The 18,925-nt window shown below is 37.4% G+C and overlaps 1 protein-coding gene across 1 annotated transcript in view; it reads right to left on the reverse strand.

Annotated features, from left to right (window-relative positions):
- Positions 1-18,925, reverse strand: part of DTWD2 (DTW domain containing 2) — a 73,663-nt gene that overhangs the window by 37,399 nt on the left and 17,339 nt on the right. Inside the window, exon 2 of the mRNA XM_018050664.1 lies at positions 2,856-2,946. Coding sequence (XP_017906153.1) covers positions 2,856-2,946 — 91 coding nt within the window. The remainder of the gene's footprint in view (positions 1-2,855; positions 2,947-18,925) is intronic.

Consider the following 18,925-nt stretch of genomic DNA (forward strand, 5'->3'; position numbering starts at 1 on the left):
TCCAAACGTCTGTCAAAGTAACACATGTATAAGAGTCAAACAGTGCCAAAAGATTTAAACTGTTCCCAGATACAATCCCCAATACTACTTCCCAGAGGCAATTGCTTTAACTTCTCCAGCTATTTCTTCCAGTAGTTATGTCCATATTTCTATACGTGCCTTGCTATTTCTTATCAATTTTAGATATTACATACAAACTGTCAATTATTACCATCATATTAGGTAACCTTAATGTATGTAATTCTAAGTGCATTTTATGTATTATTCATTTACTACTCACCATAAGACTCTTCCCTCATACCTTCCCTCTATTCTTATACTTCCCTCAAACCCTCAGTTGGTAAAGAATCCACCTGCAATGCAGGAGACCCTGATTCGATTCCTGGGTCAGGAAGATCCGCTGGAGAAGGGATAGGCTACTGTCTCCAGTATTCTTGGGCTTCCCTGGTGGCTCACCTGGTAAAGAATCTGCCTGCAATGCAGGAGACCTGGGTCTGATCCCTGGGTTGGGAAGACCCCCTGGAGAAGGGAAAGGCTTCCCACTCCAGTATTCTTGCCTGCAGAATCCCTATGGACAGTGGAGCCTGGCGGGCTGCAGTCCGTGTGGTCGCAAAGAGTCAGATACGACTGAGTGACTAAACATCGACCATTCACCATAAACCAGTAACATAGTATATTTTTATTACATCCATTTCATTAATGACAAAACTGAGGCACAGAGAGGTTATCTTTCCCAGGGTTACAGAGTTTACAGAGCTGTGAAGAATTTAAACTCCTGAGCCTTACTCACTCTATAAATATAGCCTCTCATAATAAATGAAGATTTAGCTTTCCTACATCGCTCCTTACCCTTACATCTTCTAGCACTTTTACTGAAATCAATAAACAGTGTTTACATCATTAATGGCTATATGTGTGTGTGTGTATATATATAGTTCACAAAAAGCCAAGCTATTTAACATAACATTTCTTTTCTGTGAAGTTTTTTTTGTTATTTTTGAGGTAACTCTTTTCTTTCTATCCTTAAGTAATTTTCTATATGCATGTCCATACTCTTTGAAATGCTCCACCATAATAAACACCATTTCATCCATTCCATCAAGTCTTCTTTCCTCAAAGCCCCTTCCTAGAGCCTATACAACTGGTTTTCAATCAGTTTTTAGGGGAAGTCATCAAACTGACCTGTTCTGTGACTGAAAACTGTATGCTGAGATTAAGCACAAAGCAGCCCAGTATGACTGAGTTAGATTAAGATTGTAAAGTTCCTTGGGTGATAAAGAAAAGCAATACAGATGGACTTGTACATACATGAAATACATTTGCAGCACATACAATTATGAATGGATCATCTATAGGGTGGATTAACCATGAAAGAAGGAAGGAAGTGAAGAATAGAGAGAGGGAAGAAGAAAAGGAAGGGGGGAAAGGCAGGAATGAAGAAAACAAGGAATAAGATATAAAAACATTAAAACTGCCACAAATCAATGAAAAACCTCCAGTTTAAAATTCATCTTATTTTTTTTGTTTTCTTTTTTTATTTTTTAATTTTTATTTTTACTTTATTTTACTTTACAATAGTGTATTGGTTTTGCCATACATTGACATGAATCCACCACGGGTATACATGTGTTCCCAAACATGAAGCCCCCTCCCGCCTCCCTCCCCATAACATCTCTCTGGGTCATCCCTGTGCACCAGCCCCAAGCATCCTGTATCCTGCATCGGACATAGACTGGCGATCCATTTCTTACATGATAGTATACATGTTTCAATAAAAAAAATAAAAATAAAATCCATCTTATGTCTGGAACCAAATAACAATAAAAATGCCCCATACTATGTGTAATATGAAATGAAAACAACACTTGTCAGCAAAAGTCAAGCTTTAGTCAAAACTGTTATGGCCAATAAGCTATCATTTTATGTAAACTTGAGCTACACCGGGTTGTAAGTTTAAATGCAGTAATATAATGCTAGTGATAAAAGTGTCACAATCCTAACAAAAGCATGCTGTTAACACTGGGGAAAAATAAAAAGGGTTGCCCAGCAAATGAAACATCTAACAATTCACAATAAAAGTGATTATTTTATCATTTGGAAAAGGAAAGTGACAGATTAATATCCTTTAATGTCTTTGTTAAAGTCTGTATATTAATACTTTAGAAATACAAGAAAAAAATTATTCTTCCTTCAAAGCCTGGAAGAGTTTTAACTTCAGTTTACACTAAACTCATTTTTATACCTGTATCACACATCAAAGAGTTTGGTACTGATGTCAATTTCTGATTATCTACGATATCCTTTCCTCCTCTTTTCATTACTGCATTTGAGTTACTAACACACATACACACGTGCATAATCCTCCCCAATATATGAAACCATTAACTAAAAAGTTTTTATACACAACACATATACATATTTTATATATTTTTATTTTCATAAATACATGTAAAATATACACATTTGTTCTATTTACTTAAAGAAGTAAAAAACTTACACATTCATTTTATAACACTAAAGTGCTGAGAATAACTTCTACCTTAACAAGGAAAGACATCAAAGAACAAAAGCTAAGATCAAAATTTAAAAAGCAATAATTTCTTGACTCAACTCACAAAATTTCATTTTTCTCTCCATATAAATTCATTGGAATTCTAAATTTCTCTCTACCATTCAGTAACAGTTTTTATGAAATAGTACCATTTTATGAAATATATTTTATCTGTCTATAAAGCATATCAGTTTATTTTTTAAAATGCTGAAAAGCTGAAAGGGATGAGTATGTTCACCTGCATGCATCCTCTTGTGTACTAATATCCTACCTGACATTGTGTATTTCACAACACCTTACTCACCTCTGCTGGATGCTGAATTATATACAAGTAGGTAGAGATGTGTAGAGGATGCGCTGGTAGAAATGGGCACAAACACACTTTCTGAGGCCGGCTAAAGGACAAAAGAAAAAGAAAAACTGTAGTATGTTTAAAATAAAATTATATAACAATAATGTAAAATTTGAACATAATCACACTTAACTATATAGATTTGCTAAAGCTGAATTCTTTTAAAGTGATATTAAGAAAAAATTTAATCAAACATATTTTCAATATAAGAATTTGAAAAATAAGACTCAGGTAAATTTTTTACCATCCATAGTAGATCAAAGTATCTCAAAAAATCTTGCCTTAATTATCTTCAGTGGAAGAAGAGTCATAAGTCACCACTATGGTCTTTTTATTCATGAAGCAATACTACTACCTTGCATTCCAAATCAAGAACAGATCTCATGTCAAACAGAAACCTGGCAACTAATCTGAATCATCTGAAGTTGGAAGGAACAAAGCGGTAATAAAATACTGGAATATAATCACCACCTAGAAGACAGTGCTAATCGAACTTAGCCATCAGTCAACATGGAGAACTTACCAATTGTGAGAAGAAACCCAAACAGGGGACACCAAATAATATTTGGCTAGAATTACATCCTCAGAGCATGTATCATACCCATTTATTTTCCCTTTTGTTATTGTTTACTCTGTTGCTTTCATTTTCCTTACTTTTTAGTGCCTTGTTTCAGTAGCACTTATTACAAAATTCGGATGGAATAAAAGGGTGCACTTCCCATCTCACTTCTCCAGTCTAGTGCCTTCTCTTCCCTAATGGCAACCAGTGATCAGTTTCTTGTGTGTCCTTCCAAAGGTACTAAAGGAATATACATGGGAAGTTTATCATTACATCCTGTATTAAATATGTGTGTTTATAGCATGAAATTAATCAAGCAGCCAGATACAATATGATGGAAGCAAATGTTCACAATAAATCACTATTACAGGCAGATGTCACATAGCATTATAACAGTATACAAGAGAATGTTATATTTTAAAGAGAATTCCCAACAGCATACTCACTACTAGAAAACTGATTGCTACCTACTGTTTCCTCAGTTTTACTTATGTTGAGTTATAGCCTGAAGTAAAAAATACGTATATTAATAAAACACACAGTGTGAGTAAATCGGTTTGATTATATCTACCACCTCACTTTGCAAGAAACTGTTAAACCTTTGCTCCTGCTGAAGAAATTATCTAAATAATATTTGAGGCGGAGATATAAACGTATTGTACAATGTGACCCCACTTTCCCTCTTCACTACTGAACCAAGAGTGAATGATTAACCCAAGGAAATCAATACACTTGTTTTCCAATGACATCTGAAATGACTCAGTGTGACTACTGAGTCCTACCAAGGATTCCCTCTTAGAAATGTGAGCAAATTTATAGGAACAGAGAGTCCCTCAGTGGTCACAAGAAGAGTAAACATGAGCAAACACAGGAGGAGTGACTTACGGAACTATATGTGGCAAACAAAGGATTCCCTGGTGGCTCAGACGGTAAAGAGTCTGCCTGCAATGTGGGAGACCAGAGTTCGATCCCTGGGTCAGGAAGATCCCTTGGAGAAGAAAATGGAAACCCACTCCAGTATTCTTGCCTGGAAAATCCCATGGATGGAGGAGCCTGGCAGGCTACAGTCCATAGGGTCACACAGAGTTGGACACAACTGAGCAACTTCATTTTCACTTTCAGTGACAAACAAATCAAGGGCTACAATTAGAAAGGACTGCCCATTCAACGAAAGGAGACAGTGGATGAGATATATTCAAGTTTTAAAAGTTTAAGATTCTGGAGTCTATCCCATCAGGATGTTTACATAAGCGTCTTAGTCTCATCCACAGGGGTCAGACAGAAGCAAGAACTACAATCCCAGTGCCTCCAGAACAAAAGACACAATCACAGAAAGCTAATCAAAATAAAAATTCACAGGATTATGACCCAGATAAAGGAACAAGATAAATTCCCAGAAAATCAACTAAATTATATGGAGACAAGCAACCTTCCAGAAAAAGAATTCAGAAAAATGACAGTGAAGATGATCCAAGATGTTGGAAAAAGAATGGAGAAGATGCAAGTAATGTTTACCAAAGTCCAAGAACTAAAGAACAAACAAACAGAAATGAACAATACACTAGAGGGAATCAATAACAGAATACCTGAGGCAGAAGAACGGATAAGTGATCTGGAAGAAGAATGGTGGAAATCACTGGGGCAAAACACAGAAAAAAGAAGGAAAAGAAGTGAAGACAGCATTAGCGACCTCTGGGACAACATTAAACACACCAATATTCACATTATAGGGGTCCCAGAAGGAGAAGAGAGAGACAAAGGACCTAAGAAAATATATGAAGAGATAAAAGTTTAAGTTTCTGAATTTTTTTTGCATGAAACTGCATACGACTGCAACGCATGACCAAACGTCAATAACATTATTTTATAAAATGTAATTTAAGATCAGATGAAAGGACTTCCGCAGTGGTATGGTGGATAGGACTCTGCCTGCCAGTGTAGGGGACATGGGTTTAATCTCTAGTCTCTGAATATTCCACATGCTGAGGAGCAGCTAAAGCCCACACGCTACAACTACTGAGCCCGCACACGTTAGGGTCCACCATCTGCAGCTACTGAAGCCCGTGCACCCTAGAGCCTGTGCTCTAGGAACAAAAGAAGCCACCAAAATGAAAAGCTCAAGCACCACAACAAAGAGTAGCCTTCACTCTCTGTAAATAAAGGAAGTCCAAGCACAGCAACAAAGACTCAGTACAGCCAAAACTAAGAAAAAGATCAGATGAAGCCATTTAAAAAATCAGAACTTAACTGCAAATCAACTGACATATTTATAAACTATATGGTTCTAAGAATATGAAAGAATGCGAAAAAAAAAAAAAAAAACTACCATATACCCTATGTAGGAAAACCACATACCAGTAGAGCCAAAGAACTGAAAAATCCAATCAAGAAAACAAGCTGAGTGAAAGCCATAGACTTCTGTGAGTAGCAGAAAATTGGCAAAATTAACTCTTGTTAATAACATCTTTCCAGCTTGTGATCACAAGCTGGAATCAGGATTGCCAAGAGAAATATCAATAACCTCAGATATGCACATGATACCACCCAAACTGCAGAAAGTGAAGAGGAATTAAAGAGCCTCTTGATGAAGGTGAAAGACGAAAGTGAAAAAGCTGGCTTAAAACTGAACATTCAAAAAACTAAGATCATGGCATCCGCTCCCATCACTTCATGGCAAATAGATGGGGGTGGGGGACGGGAAGGAAACAGTGACAGACTTTATTTTGGGGGACTCCAAAAACACTGCAGATGGTGACTGCACACATGAAATTAAAAGATGCTCGCTCCTTGGAAGAAAAGCTATGACCAACTTGGACAGCATATTAAAAAGGAAAGACATTACCTTGCCAACAAAGGTCCATCTAGTCAAAGCTATGGTTTTTCCAGTAGTTAAGTACGGATGTGAGAGTTGGAAAATAAAGAAAGTTGAGGATTGAAGAATTGATGCTTTTGAACTGTGGTGTTGGAGAAGACTCTTGAGAGTCCCTTGAACTGCAAGGAGATCCAACCAGTCAATCCTAAAGGAAATCAGTCCTGAGTATTCATTGGAAGAGTTGACTGATGCTGAAGTTGAAACTCCAATACTTTGGACACCTGATGTGGAAAACTGATTCATTGGAAAAGACCCTGATGCTGGGAAAGACTGAAGGCAGGAGAAGAAGGGGACACAGCTTGATTCCAGCTTGCACTTCACCCAGCCCAGCATTTCACATGATGTACTCTGCATATAAGTTAAATAAGCAGGGTGACAATATATAGCCTTGATGTACTACTTTCCCAATTTGGAATCAGTCCGTCATTCCATGCCCAGTTCTAAATTGTTGCTTCTTGACCTGCATACAGATTTCTCAGGAGGCAGGTAAAGTGGTCTGGTAGTCCCATCTTTTTAAAAATTTTCCATAGTTTGTTGTGATCCACACAGTCAAAGGCTTTGACATAGCCAATAAAGCAGAAGCAGATGTTTTTCTGGAACTCTCTTGCTTTTTCAATGATCCAACCGATGTTGGCAATTTGATATCTGGTTCCTCTGCCTTTTCTAAATCCAGCTTGAACATCTGGAAGTTCTTGGTTCACATACTACTGAAGCCTGGCTTGGAGAATTTTGAGCATAGCTTTGCTAGCATGTGAGATGAGTGCAACTGTGTGGTAGTTGGACAAACCTAGACACAGTTTTAAAAAGTAGAGACATCACTTTGCCAACAAAGATCCGTATAGTCAAAGCTATGGTTTTTTTCAGTAGTCATGTATAGATGTTAGAGTTGGACCATAACAAAGACTGAGCACCAAAGAACTGATGCTTTCAAATTGTGGTGTTGGAGAGGACTCCTGATAGTCCCTTGGGCTGCAAGGAGATCAAACCAGTCAATCCTCAAGGAAATCAACCCTGAATAGTCACTAGGACTGATGCTTAAGCTGAAGCTCCAATACTTTGGCCACCTGATGAGAAGAGTCGACCCATTAGAAAAGACCCTCATGCTACCAAAGACTGAGGGCAGGAGAAGAAGAGAGTGACAGAGGATGAGGTGGTTGGATGGCATCATCCACTCAGTGGACATGAGTTTGAGCAAACCCAGGAAATAATGAAGGACTGGGAAGCCTGGCATGCTGCAGACCCCCAGTTCTGGCATGCTGTGGTCACAAAGAGTCTGATTCGACTGAACAATAACATCTTTAACTCATGATGTACATACATACATATGTACATATATATACATATATATACAAACATACATATATACATACATACACACACATGTGTGTGTATGTGTGTATATATATATATATATATATATATATATATATAATTATAAAAGTCCTTAGTATGACAGGATAGTGCAAAGAACTACTCTGGTTATTGATAGCTCTGGATTTCATGTCTGACCAAAACCTCTGTTCATGGGGGCGGCAGCAAACTAGGATAGCAATTTCTTTACTAGGAAGATATGCTTGGTCTTTAGGAAGATTTAGAATTCAGTAGTTTGGAGAGTTGCACTCCCAGGATAATAAGGAAAGTTGCACCAGGCACCCAATCTCCAGGGAAGCAGGCAAAACTGACTAATACTATTTTTAAAAAGAACCACTTAAAGACTCTAGAAATTACCCTAAGGGTATATTTGAATTAAAAAAAACATTACTCAAGAAAATTTACAGGAAAATTTGGTATTAGGATAGTTTGTGGCATTTGAGTTATAACCCATTTACTACCTTGCCCTGGTTCAGGTTGATAGAAAGTCCTCTCTAGGTAAGTGTGGCCAAGAGAACAGAGCTTCCTCTCAGCTTTCAGTCAAGACTTACCATATGTCATCTCCTCCAACTCCAAATTGAAGAAAATAAATTCCTAGTGAGTGTGGCCAAGAAGAGAAGAGGCTCCCTTCCTCCACCCAGCCTTCACTTTACAACACAGAAGCTTTACTACTGTGCAGGAGGCTGAAAATGTTGGGACCCCAACTGCTCTCACCCCAAATCACTTGTAGGATAGAAGTACAAGAAGCTGCTACACCAGAAGCAGCAAGTCAGTGGCTACTGCTCAGTCCTGTGCCCAGGAACTGCCCTGGAGGAGAGTCAGGCTATATAAGAAAAAAGAGCTCTAAAGCTCTCCCTAAAGTAAATGATTTTATTTGAAATGGAGTATGAGAAATTCAAGCCCAAGAGTGCTCTCAAAACAAAACTCTTCTTAGTTAAGAGCAACAAGCTAAATAATAGGCCAGCTAGTCATCAGAAAGAACCAGAGAAACGGCTCAGAAGAGCACATCTGCAGTCAAAACCTCAAAAACTACCCTTCCCCAAATTTAACTGGACTGCTGAGCAATTCTCCAGAATGATCAGCTGATAATTAGTGGAGGCTAATGGGAAGGATGTAATACAAAAAGAAGAAGGCAGCTTAAGAGAAAGATGCTGAAGAGACATTCAATGAAAACCTGCTAAAATCACTGTAATACTGGTGGTGTCTATACAACTTTGCTAATATAACAAAAACAACAAAAACAAAAACAACTCTAAATTATATACTTTAATATGATAAACACCATGGTCTGTGACTAATATCTAAATAAAGTTGTTATTTTTTAAAATATAAAAATGCAGTGAAAAAAGAATGTTAGGGTGTGATTAGTAAGAAAGAGGCTGGGCCATGTGCTTAGTCACTCAGTCGTGTCCGATTCTTTGGAACCCCATGGTCTACAGCCCTCCAGGCTCCTCTGTCCATGGGGATTCTCCAGGCAAGAATACTGAAATGGGTTGCCATATCCTACTCCACAGGATCTTCCCAACCCAGGGATTGAACCCAGGTCTCCCACATTGCAGGCAGATTCTTTATCGTCTGAGCCACCAGGGAAGCCCAAGAAAGAGGCATTTTACCACTATTTGACATCATGTTTTGTTAAGGTGGGTTTCCTTTTCTACGAAGTAAGCTCCCTAAGGGCAAGGACTTGACCTGACCTACTTTTTTCACTTTCATATTCCAGCACCTAGCATAGTAAGCTTTCAATATATACTGTTGGATACATAAGCAAATACCTTTGATTTCCCTCTTACCTCAACCTTGGAATGCCCTTCTCCTACACAATTTCTTATCCTATCCCTTCATTTTCTTACATATCAAATACTAATCTCTCCTTCACTTCCTCTCTACTACTAAGACAATTAGTTTGTATTATAAATGAAATTCAGAGTCTCAGAGGAAGACTTTCCTTCTCAAAGGAAGACTTTGACATTTTTGTTGCTTTATTCTGGACATAACACACAACTTGTGGGATCGTAGCTCCCCTGCGTGTTGACAGTGAAAGCACCAAGTTCTAGACACTGGATAGCCAAGAATTTCCCCGGATCTTCCTCTGTTATCATTTGTGATCTTTCTCCTTTTTTTGAATGGACTGGTAGGATCTCCTTGCAGACCAAGAGACTCTCAAGAGTCTTCTCCAATACCACAGTTCAAAAGCATCAATTCTTCAGCGCTCAGCTTTCTTCACAGTCCAACTCTCACATGGTGATGGACAGGGAGGCCTGGCATGCTGCGATTCATGGGGTCGCAAAGAGTCAGATACGACTGAGCAACTGAACTGAACTGTGATCTTTCTTGTAAGCAATAGCACACAGCAGGCAAAAATATATACTGAAGAAAATATTTACTAAAAAACAGCAACAACAACAACAACAAAAACAGTTAAGCACTTTATATATAAACCCTGTAACTGTGATTTAAGCTAAACCTAATTGTTCTGGCTTATGCTTTAACATGCTCATAAAATATCATTACCTGTTTATTTTAAAGCATGCCCCCTTTATTAACCTAATTCTAATTACCTCAAGCTAATAAAACTATAGCTCTTTAAAACATTTTGTATTTCAGTTGATTAACTTTATATTTAGCATGTTACTTTACAATAAGAATGTGTGTTTATTATTAACAGCTATTTTACTCACACTTTCCTACTCTACAATTGTCTGTATGTACTACGCTGGTGACTAGCTATCCAAATGTTAAACCATTTCTTACCAAACTACTGGTAAGTGCAGAATAACTGCTCTCCTAATTTTAAAATCCTTTTCCGAAAGAATAAAATGCCTAGGAATAAACTTAACCAAGGAGGTGAAAGACCTGTATGTTGAAAGCCACAAGACATTAATTAATGAAAGAAAATGAAGAACACACAAATAAATGGAAAGATACTCCATACTCATATATTGGAAAAATTAATATTTTTTAAACGTCCATACTACAGATCACTGCCTTGTCATGGCAAAGGGGCCTGCGTAATTCAATGAAGCTATGAGCCATACACCGAAGAATTGATGCTTTTGAACTGTGGTGTTGGAAAAAACTCTTGAGAGTCCCTTGGACAGCAAGGAGATCAAACCAGTCAATCCTAAAGAAAATCAACCCTGAATATTCATTGCAAGGACTGATGCTGAAACTGAAGCTCCGATACTTTGACCACCTTATGAGAAGAGTCGATTCATTAGAAAAGACCCTGATGCTGGGAAGGACTGAAGACAGGAGAGGGACGACAGAGGATAAGATGGTTGGATGGCATCACTGACTCAATGGACATGAGCTTTAGTAAGCTCCAGGAGATGGTGAAGGACAGGGAACCCTGCTGTGCTACAGTCCATGGGGCCATAAAGAGTCAGACACAACAGAGCAACTGAACAGTAATGTAGGGCCACCCAAGACAGATGGGTTATAGCAGAGAGTTCTGACAAAACCTGATCCACTGGAGGAAGGAACGGCAAACCACCCCAGTATACTTGCTGTGAGAATCTTATGAACTGTATAAAAAATATATATACATATATGACACTGAAAGGTGAGTCCCTCAGGCTGGAAGGTGTCTAACATGCTACTGGGGAAGAATGGAGGACAACTAATAGCCCCAGAAAAAATGAAGCGGCTGGGCCAAAGAGGAAGTGGAGCTCAGCTGTGCATGTGTCTGGTGATGAAAGCAAAATCTGATGCTGCAAAGAACAGTATTACATAGGGACCTGGAATGTTAGGTCCAAGAATCAAGGTAAATTGGACTTGGTCAAGCAGGAGATGGTAAGAACAAACATCGACATCTTAGGAATAAGTGAACTAAAATGGTTGGGAATGGGAGAATTTAATTTAGATGACCATTATATCTACCACTGTGGGCAAGAATCCCATACAAGAAATGGAGTGGCCCTCATAATCAACAAAAGAGTCTGAAATGCAGTACTTGGATACAATCTCAAAAATGACAGAATGATCTCGGTTCACTTCCAAGGCAAGCAATTCAACATTACAGTAATTCAAGTCTATGCCCCTACCACTGATTCCAAAGACGCTGAAGTTGATCAATTCTATGAAGACCTATAAGATCTCCTAGAACTAATACCAAAAAAAGATGTTTTACTCATCACTGGGGATTGTAGTGCAAAAGTGGGAAGTCAAGAGATACCTGGAGTAACAGGCAAGTTCAGTCTTGGAGTATAAAATAAAGCAGGGCAGAGGCTAAAGGCTAACTGAATTCTGCTAAGAGAATGGACTAGTCATAGAAAACACCCTTTTTTCAACAACACAAGAAACAACTTTACACATGGACATCACCAAATGGTCAATACTGAAATCAAATTGATTCCATTCTTCGTAGCCAAAGATGGAGAAGCTGTATACAGTCAGCAAAAACAAGACTTGGAGCTGACTGTGGCTCAGATCATCAGCTTCTCATAGCAAAATTCAGACTTAAAACTAAAGAAATTGGGGAAAACCACTAGGCCAGCCAGGTACAACTTTAATCAAATCCCTTATGAATATGCAGTGGAGGTGACAAATAGATTCAAGAGATTAGATACAGTGAACAGTGTGCCTGAAGAACTATGGACAGAGGTCCATAATATTGTACAAGAGGCAGCAAACAAAACCATCCCAAAGAAAAAGAAAAGCAAGAAGGCAAAGTGGTTATCTGAGGAGTCTTTACAAGTAGCTGAAGAACGAAGAGAAGTGAAAAGCAAGGGCGAAAGGGAAAGGTACACCCAACTAAATGCCGAGTTCCAAAGAATAGCAAGGAGAGACAAGAAGGTCTTCTTCAATGAACAATGCATAAAAACAGAGGAAAACAACAGAAGGGGAAATATTAGAGCCTGCTTTAGGAAAATATGAAATATCAAGGGAACATTTCACCCAGAGATGGGCACAATAAAGAACAGAAACAGCAGAGACCTAGTAGAAGGACAAGAGATCAAGAAGAGATGGAAAGAATCCATGGAAGAACTGTACAAAAAAAAAGACCTTAATGAACTGGATAAGAATAATGGTATGGTCAGCCACCCAGACCCAGACATTCTGGAGTGTGAAGTCAGTCGAGCCTTAGGAAGCACTGCTGTCAATAAAGCTAGTAGATGTGATGGAATTCCAGTAGAGCTATTCAAAACTCTAAAAGATGATGCTATCAAAGTGTTGCACTCAAAATGTCAGCAAATCTGGAAGACCCAGCAGTGGCCACCGGACTGGAAAAGGTCAATCCTCATCCCAATTCCCAAGAAGAGCAGCACTAAAGAATGTTCAGAACATGAGACAACTACACTCATCTCCCATGCCAGTAAAGTCATGCTTAAAGTCTTGCACGCTAGGCTTCAGCATTATGCAAACCAAGAACTTCCAGACATCCAAGCTGGATTTAGAAAATGCAGAGGAACGAGAGGTCAATTATCAACATTCACTGAAACACAGAGAAAGCAAGGGAATTCCAGAAAAACATCTACTTCTGTTTCATCAACTACACTAAAGTCTTTGACTGTGTGGATCATAACAAATTGTGGAAAGCTCTTAAAGAGACAGACCATATTACCTGTCTCCTGAGAAACCTGTATGTGGGTCAAGAAGCAACAGTTAAAACACTGTATGGAACAATTGGATTGAGAAAGGCGTACACAGGGCTGTCTGTTGCCATCCTATTTATTTAACCTATACACTCAGCACATCATGAGAAATGCCAGGCTGGGTGAGCTACAAGCTGAAATCGAGATAGACAGGAGAAACATCAACAAACTCAAATATACAGATACCATTCTAATGGCAGAAAGAGAGAGGAACTAAAGAACCTCTTGATGAGAGTGAAGGAGAAGAGTGAAAAAGCCGGCTTAAATATTGAAAAAACAACGATTATGGCATCTCACCCCATTACTTCACGGCAATCAAAAGAGGAAAAGGTAGAAGTAGTGACAGATTTCCTCTTCTTGAGTCTGAAAATCACTGCAGATGGTGACTGCAACCATGAAATCAGAAGACAACTGCTTCTCAGCAGGAAAGCTATGACAAACCTAGACAGTGTTGAAAAGCAGAGACGTCACTCTGCCAACAACGGTCCATATACAAGGTTACCATGCAATGGACATGAACTTGGGCAAACTTCAGGAGATGATGAGGGATAGGGAGGCCTGGCTTGCTACAGTCCATGGGATCACAAACAGTCAGACATGAGTGGGCAACTGAATATTGACAACTACAGATTCAGTGTAACCCTATCAAACTTCCAATGACAGTTTTTACAAGAATAGGACAAAAATTCCTAAAATTTGTGGAACCATTCAACCAAATAGCCAAAGAATCTTGAGAATGATGAATAAAGCTTGAGGCATCATGATCCCTGATTTCAAACTATACTAACAAAGCACTAGTATTTAAACAGCATTGTACTGGCATAAAACCACACGTAGATCAACAAAACAGAACACAGAGCCTAGAAATAAACCCATGCATATATGGTGAATTAATTAACAACAAAAATGCCAAGAATATACACTGGGGAAATGACAGTCTGTTCTAAATGGTGTTAGCAAAGTTGGACATTAAAATAAAAGAAACTGAACCATAAACAGAAATCAACTCAAAATGAACTAAAGATCTGAATGTAAGGCTGGAAACCATAAAACCACTAGAAGAAAAATATAGACAGTAAGCTCTTTGACTTACATCTTGGTAATGATTTTTTTAACCTGACAACAAAAGCAAAAACAAAAATAAACAAGTGGGACTATATTAAATAAAAAGTTTCTGCCTAGCAACAGAAACTATCAATAAAATGAAATGACAACCAACACACTAGAAGAAAATATTTGCAAATCATATATCTCATAGGGGGCTAACATGCAAAATATATAAAGCACTCATACAACTCAAGAACAGAAACAAACAATCCAATTGAAAAATGGATATAGGATCTGAATAGACAGTTTTCTAAAGAAGACATACAGATGGCCAACAAGTACATGAAAAAAATGCTTTACATCATTATTCATCAGTGAAATGCAAGCCAAAAGCACAATGAGATATCACCTCACACCTGTTAGAATGGCTACTGTCAAAAGGAATAGAAATAAATGCTGGAGAAGGTGTGGAGAAATAAAAAATCAAGCATACTTCTAGAATTTACATAGATTTCAGGAAGAAAAATTAATATCTGATCAATATACTGGTAGATTGGGTATAGGTTTGGAAAACAGCCATTAAGATATCTCACTGACAATGTCATTGTCTTGCTACCTGATCTTGTCTGTGTCAGAGGTTTTCAATTTCCTTTTTCATAGAACTGGCAATGAAACACCAAGAAAGTTCTGGGAAATAACCACTGAATCACAGGCAAATGTGTTAAAATGTAGTCATTTATGACTATTTTAAACTAATTTATAACAGAATGACCGAAGTAACAGCTGAGATTTTTAACTCTTCTACATTTACAACGCATTGCAAATGTATTATAAATACTGTTTTCTTTCACCGGGTGTTAGTTACACAACCCAGTAGACATTTATTGGTTATCTATACAACCCAATAAGTGTTTATCAACTCTTAATACATAAATGGGGTTTTCAAATAATTTCCTTAAAGAAATTTCATGAAGCATGCTTTTTCTTCTTTTCTCATTAAGGTTGTATGAATAAATACATACACCTCCTGTCAGACGGACTGACTAGCTTCTGAAGTGAATGATGTAACACAAGGGTAAGCTGTCACTCTCATATGCTATCTTTGACAGCCTGTAGGCAAATAAATATGACTACAGATGCTAAAACCTACAAAAACAACTTTCAAAAGCTTAAATATTAATATTTAAAAGTTTAATTAAATCTCTAACAATATTTACCAACAGCTATTTTTCTCATAGTACTAATTTTAATCAAGAAAATCTCACAGAGGCAAAGTTTAAAGATTAATGAACAGATTTACAAAAATCATTAATTTAAAAAGAATTTCTTTTACCCACTAAAGTAAAGCAAATATAGAACCCAGAAAGATACCGCACCTCAAATTTCCCAGTAGTCAACAAAAATTTTATAGTTCCACAGAGGAAAAAGCAAAGAACAAAGAGTTTTATCACTCTTCAATAGATCAGTTGAACAGATACACTGCATCACACATTAAAAATAGCAACAACTTTCCAATTTTAAAAGACTGTGAAAAAACTAAATGCCACAGTGCCCTCTATTGTCATTTTAAAGAAACAAATAATTTGTAAAATAAACTCTAGGTTTTACATTTCTGAAACTAAATATAACCAGCAAAAGAAGGAACAACTTTTCATTATTAATGTCACAATAAAATTTCATCTTATAAAGAGAAGCAATCTCAACCATGCCTAACAGCTTGAAGTGTAGTAAACCATGATATTTTCATAACCCCCAAAACCACTTCTATCACTACATTATTTTATTTTATAAATGCCTTCTGAAGTAGAGGAACAACAGGCTCAGAAAAATAAGTCATTGTTTCGGGAGAGGAAGTAACTCTCTAAAGAGAATAAATATCTTTAGATGAGACATATTGACCTAAGCATGCCTAGAGCAGTGATTTCCAAAGTGAGTAAATTATCCCAAGCAGGTGCAAAAAGGTAATATTATCACTTCTATTTATAATTAAGCATTACTAATATTCAGTATATAGAATAACACGCCCTCTGTGGGATGGTAAAGCACATGGTAATGTGTCAGGATATGCAGTATCCTAATAAAAAAGGAGTTTCATACCATGAAGTGCTAACAATAGCATCCACAGGAACGAGTCTATACTGAAGAAATTCTAACTACATAATCACAAACAAACAATAAGTATATGGCAGAGGTGTTTCTTCCTTACTGCTACTTCAAACTCTTCATTAGAGTTAATAAATCTCAGATATGACAATAACTTTAGAAAGGAGAAATTATAAAGACACTTGAACTGTGAAATCACATCTTACTATCAGTAACTTATTATCATGAACCTTACTATAAGTATATATTATGTCCCAAAAATACTAAATAGTAAGAGTAGGGCTCTATCACAATCAGCAAGCAAGCAAGCAATCGCTCAGTCGTGTCTGACTCTTTGTGATCCCATGGACTGTAGTCTACCAGGCTTCTCTGTCCATGGGATTTTCCAGGCAAGAGTACTAGAGTGGGTTGCCATTTCCTTCTCTAGGGCATCTTCCTGATCCAGGGATTGAACCCAGATCTCCTGCATTGCAGGCAGACGCTTTACCCTCTGAGCCACCAGGGAAGCAGGACATTTTTAAACAGTTTATTTCATCATACTTTCTTCCTTTTATCTATGTTTTTCTATTTTTTATGATGCAAGTCATACATTAGTATATGATCAACATGTATTGTCAGAGATAAATATGTATACCTATTAGAATTACATCTTAAGTGTTTTAATCAACTGTGGTATGTATTCAAAATAATTTAGGGATCACTGGCCTAGAGATGTTTGTTCCTACTACAGGATCTATGAGAAAAATGTTAGTGTTATTATAATTAAAGAAGCCTTCAAATGAGCCAGATGCTTGGAAAACAAAAGCCTGCGTCCAGAGATATAATTATATATAACAGCTATATAAAGCCTCTACTAGAGCTTAAATGACAAAATGTCAGATTAACACTGAGAATCTTATCATAAAGTAAACATCTACAGTCAGTTATCTTATTATTTACTGTCTTCTTATATAGAAATAAAACAAAAAAATCTTAATAAATTAAGTAAATCACTCTTAGCAAATTCTTATTTTATACTTTCATAATTTGTCTTAAATATTAATTACATAGACATGTTTTCTCATACTCAATTCACTATGAATTCTAGAGGAAACAATTTCTTACTCATTTTTCTATGTCCCTTTACTGGATACTGTCTTAATAATAACTGAATGAACAAAGACTACCCCCATGGTTAGTCAAAGCAAGCCTCCAGGTCCATGAGTGGCATAATTCTATGTTCCTTAGCCAACGGCCAACAAAAAGGAACAGCATGAATGACCATCCTGACAAGCAAGGAGTCAAAGCTGATCTGTGAAGCTATTCAGGGGTCAACTATAAATGAAATAAAAAATTTTAAGAAAAAAGAAAAGATGAATAAAACTAAGACTAGTGAAACTAAGACTGGTTCTTAGAAAAGATAAACAAAACTGGGGCTTCCCTGGTGGCTCAGTAAAGAATCCACCTGTCAATGCAGGAGACACAGGTTCAATCCCTGATCCAGGAAGATACCACACGCCACGGAGTAACAAGACCATGCGCCACAACTATTGAGCCTGTGCTCTAGAGACCAGAAACCACAACCACTGAGCCCACCTGCCCTAGAGCCTGTGCTCCTCAACAAGATGGGCCACCACAATGGAAGCTCGCACACCACGACTGGAGAGCAGCCCCCGCTTGCAACAACCAGAGTAAAGCCCTCACAGCAACGAAGACCCAGCCCAGCCAAAAATAAATAAATAAAATTATCTTTCAAAAAGGAATGATGAACAAAAGTGGCAAACCTTCAGCCAGACTCATCAAAAAATAAGCAGATCCAAATAAATAAAGTCAGGGACTTCCCTGGTGGCCTAGTGGCTAGGATTCCAGGCTTTCAATGCAGTGGGCTGGGTCCAATCCCTGACCAGGGAAGATTCCATAAACTGCACAGCACAGCCACAAAGAAAGAAAAGAAAATCAGAAATGAAAGAGAAGTAACAACACTATAGAAATACAATGACTCATAAGAGATGACTATGAACACCAATATAATACTATACACACCAATAACATGGTCAACCTGGAAGAAATGGAAAGATTTCTAGAAATGCACAATCTCCCAAGACCAAATCAGGAAGAAATAAAAGACATCAACAGGCTAATTAATTAATAACATCAAAATACAATCAGTAACAAAAAAATCCCCACAAACAAAAGTCAAGGACCAAACACCTTGACAGGTAAATTCTACCAAACAGACTTAACACCAATGCTTCTCAAATTATTTCACATATTTGAAGAAAAAGGAACGCTTCCAAACTTACTATATGAGGCCAGATTTACCCTGATACCAAAACCAGACAAAGACACAATAAGTAAAAAAATTACAGACCGATATTACTAATGAACATAGATGCAAAAATCCTCAACAAAATATTAACCAACAAAATTCTGCTTTACATTAAAAGAAACATATACCATGATCAAGTAGAACTTAGCTCAGGAACAAAAGATGGTT

Source organism: Capra hircus, chromosome 7 (genome assembly GCF_001704415.2).
Source record: "Capra hircus breed San Clemente chromosome 7, ASM170441v1, whole genome shotgun sequence".
In the NCBI taxonomy this organism is placed as follows: domain Eukaryota; kingdom Metazoa; phylum Chordata; class Mammalia; order Artiodactyla; family Bovidae; genus Capra; species Capra hircus.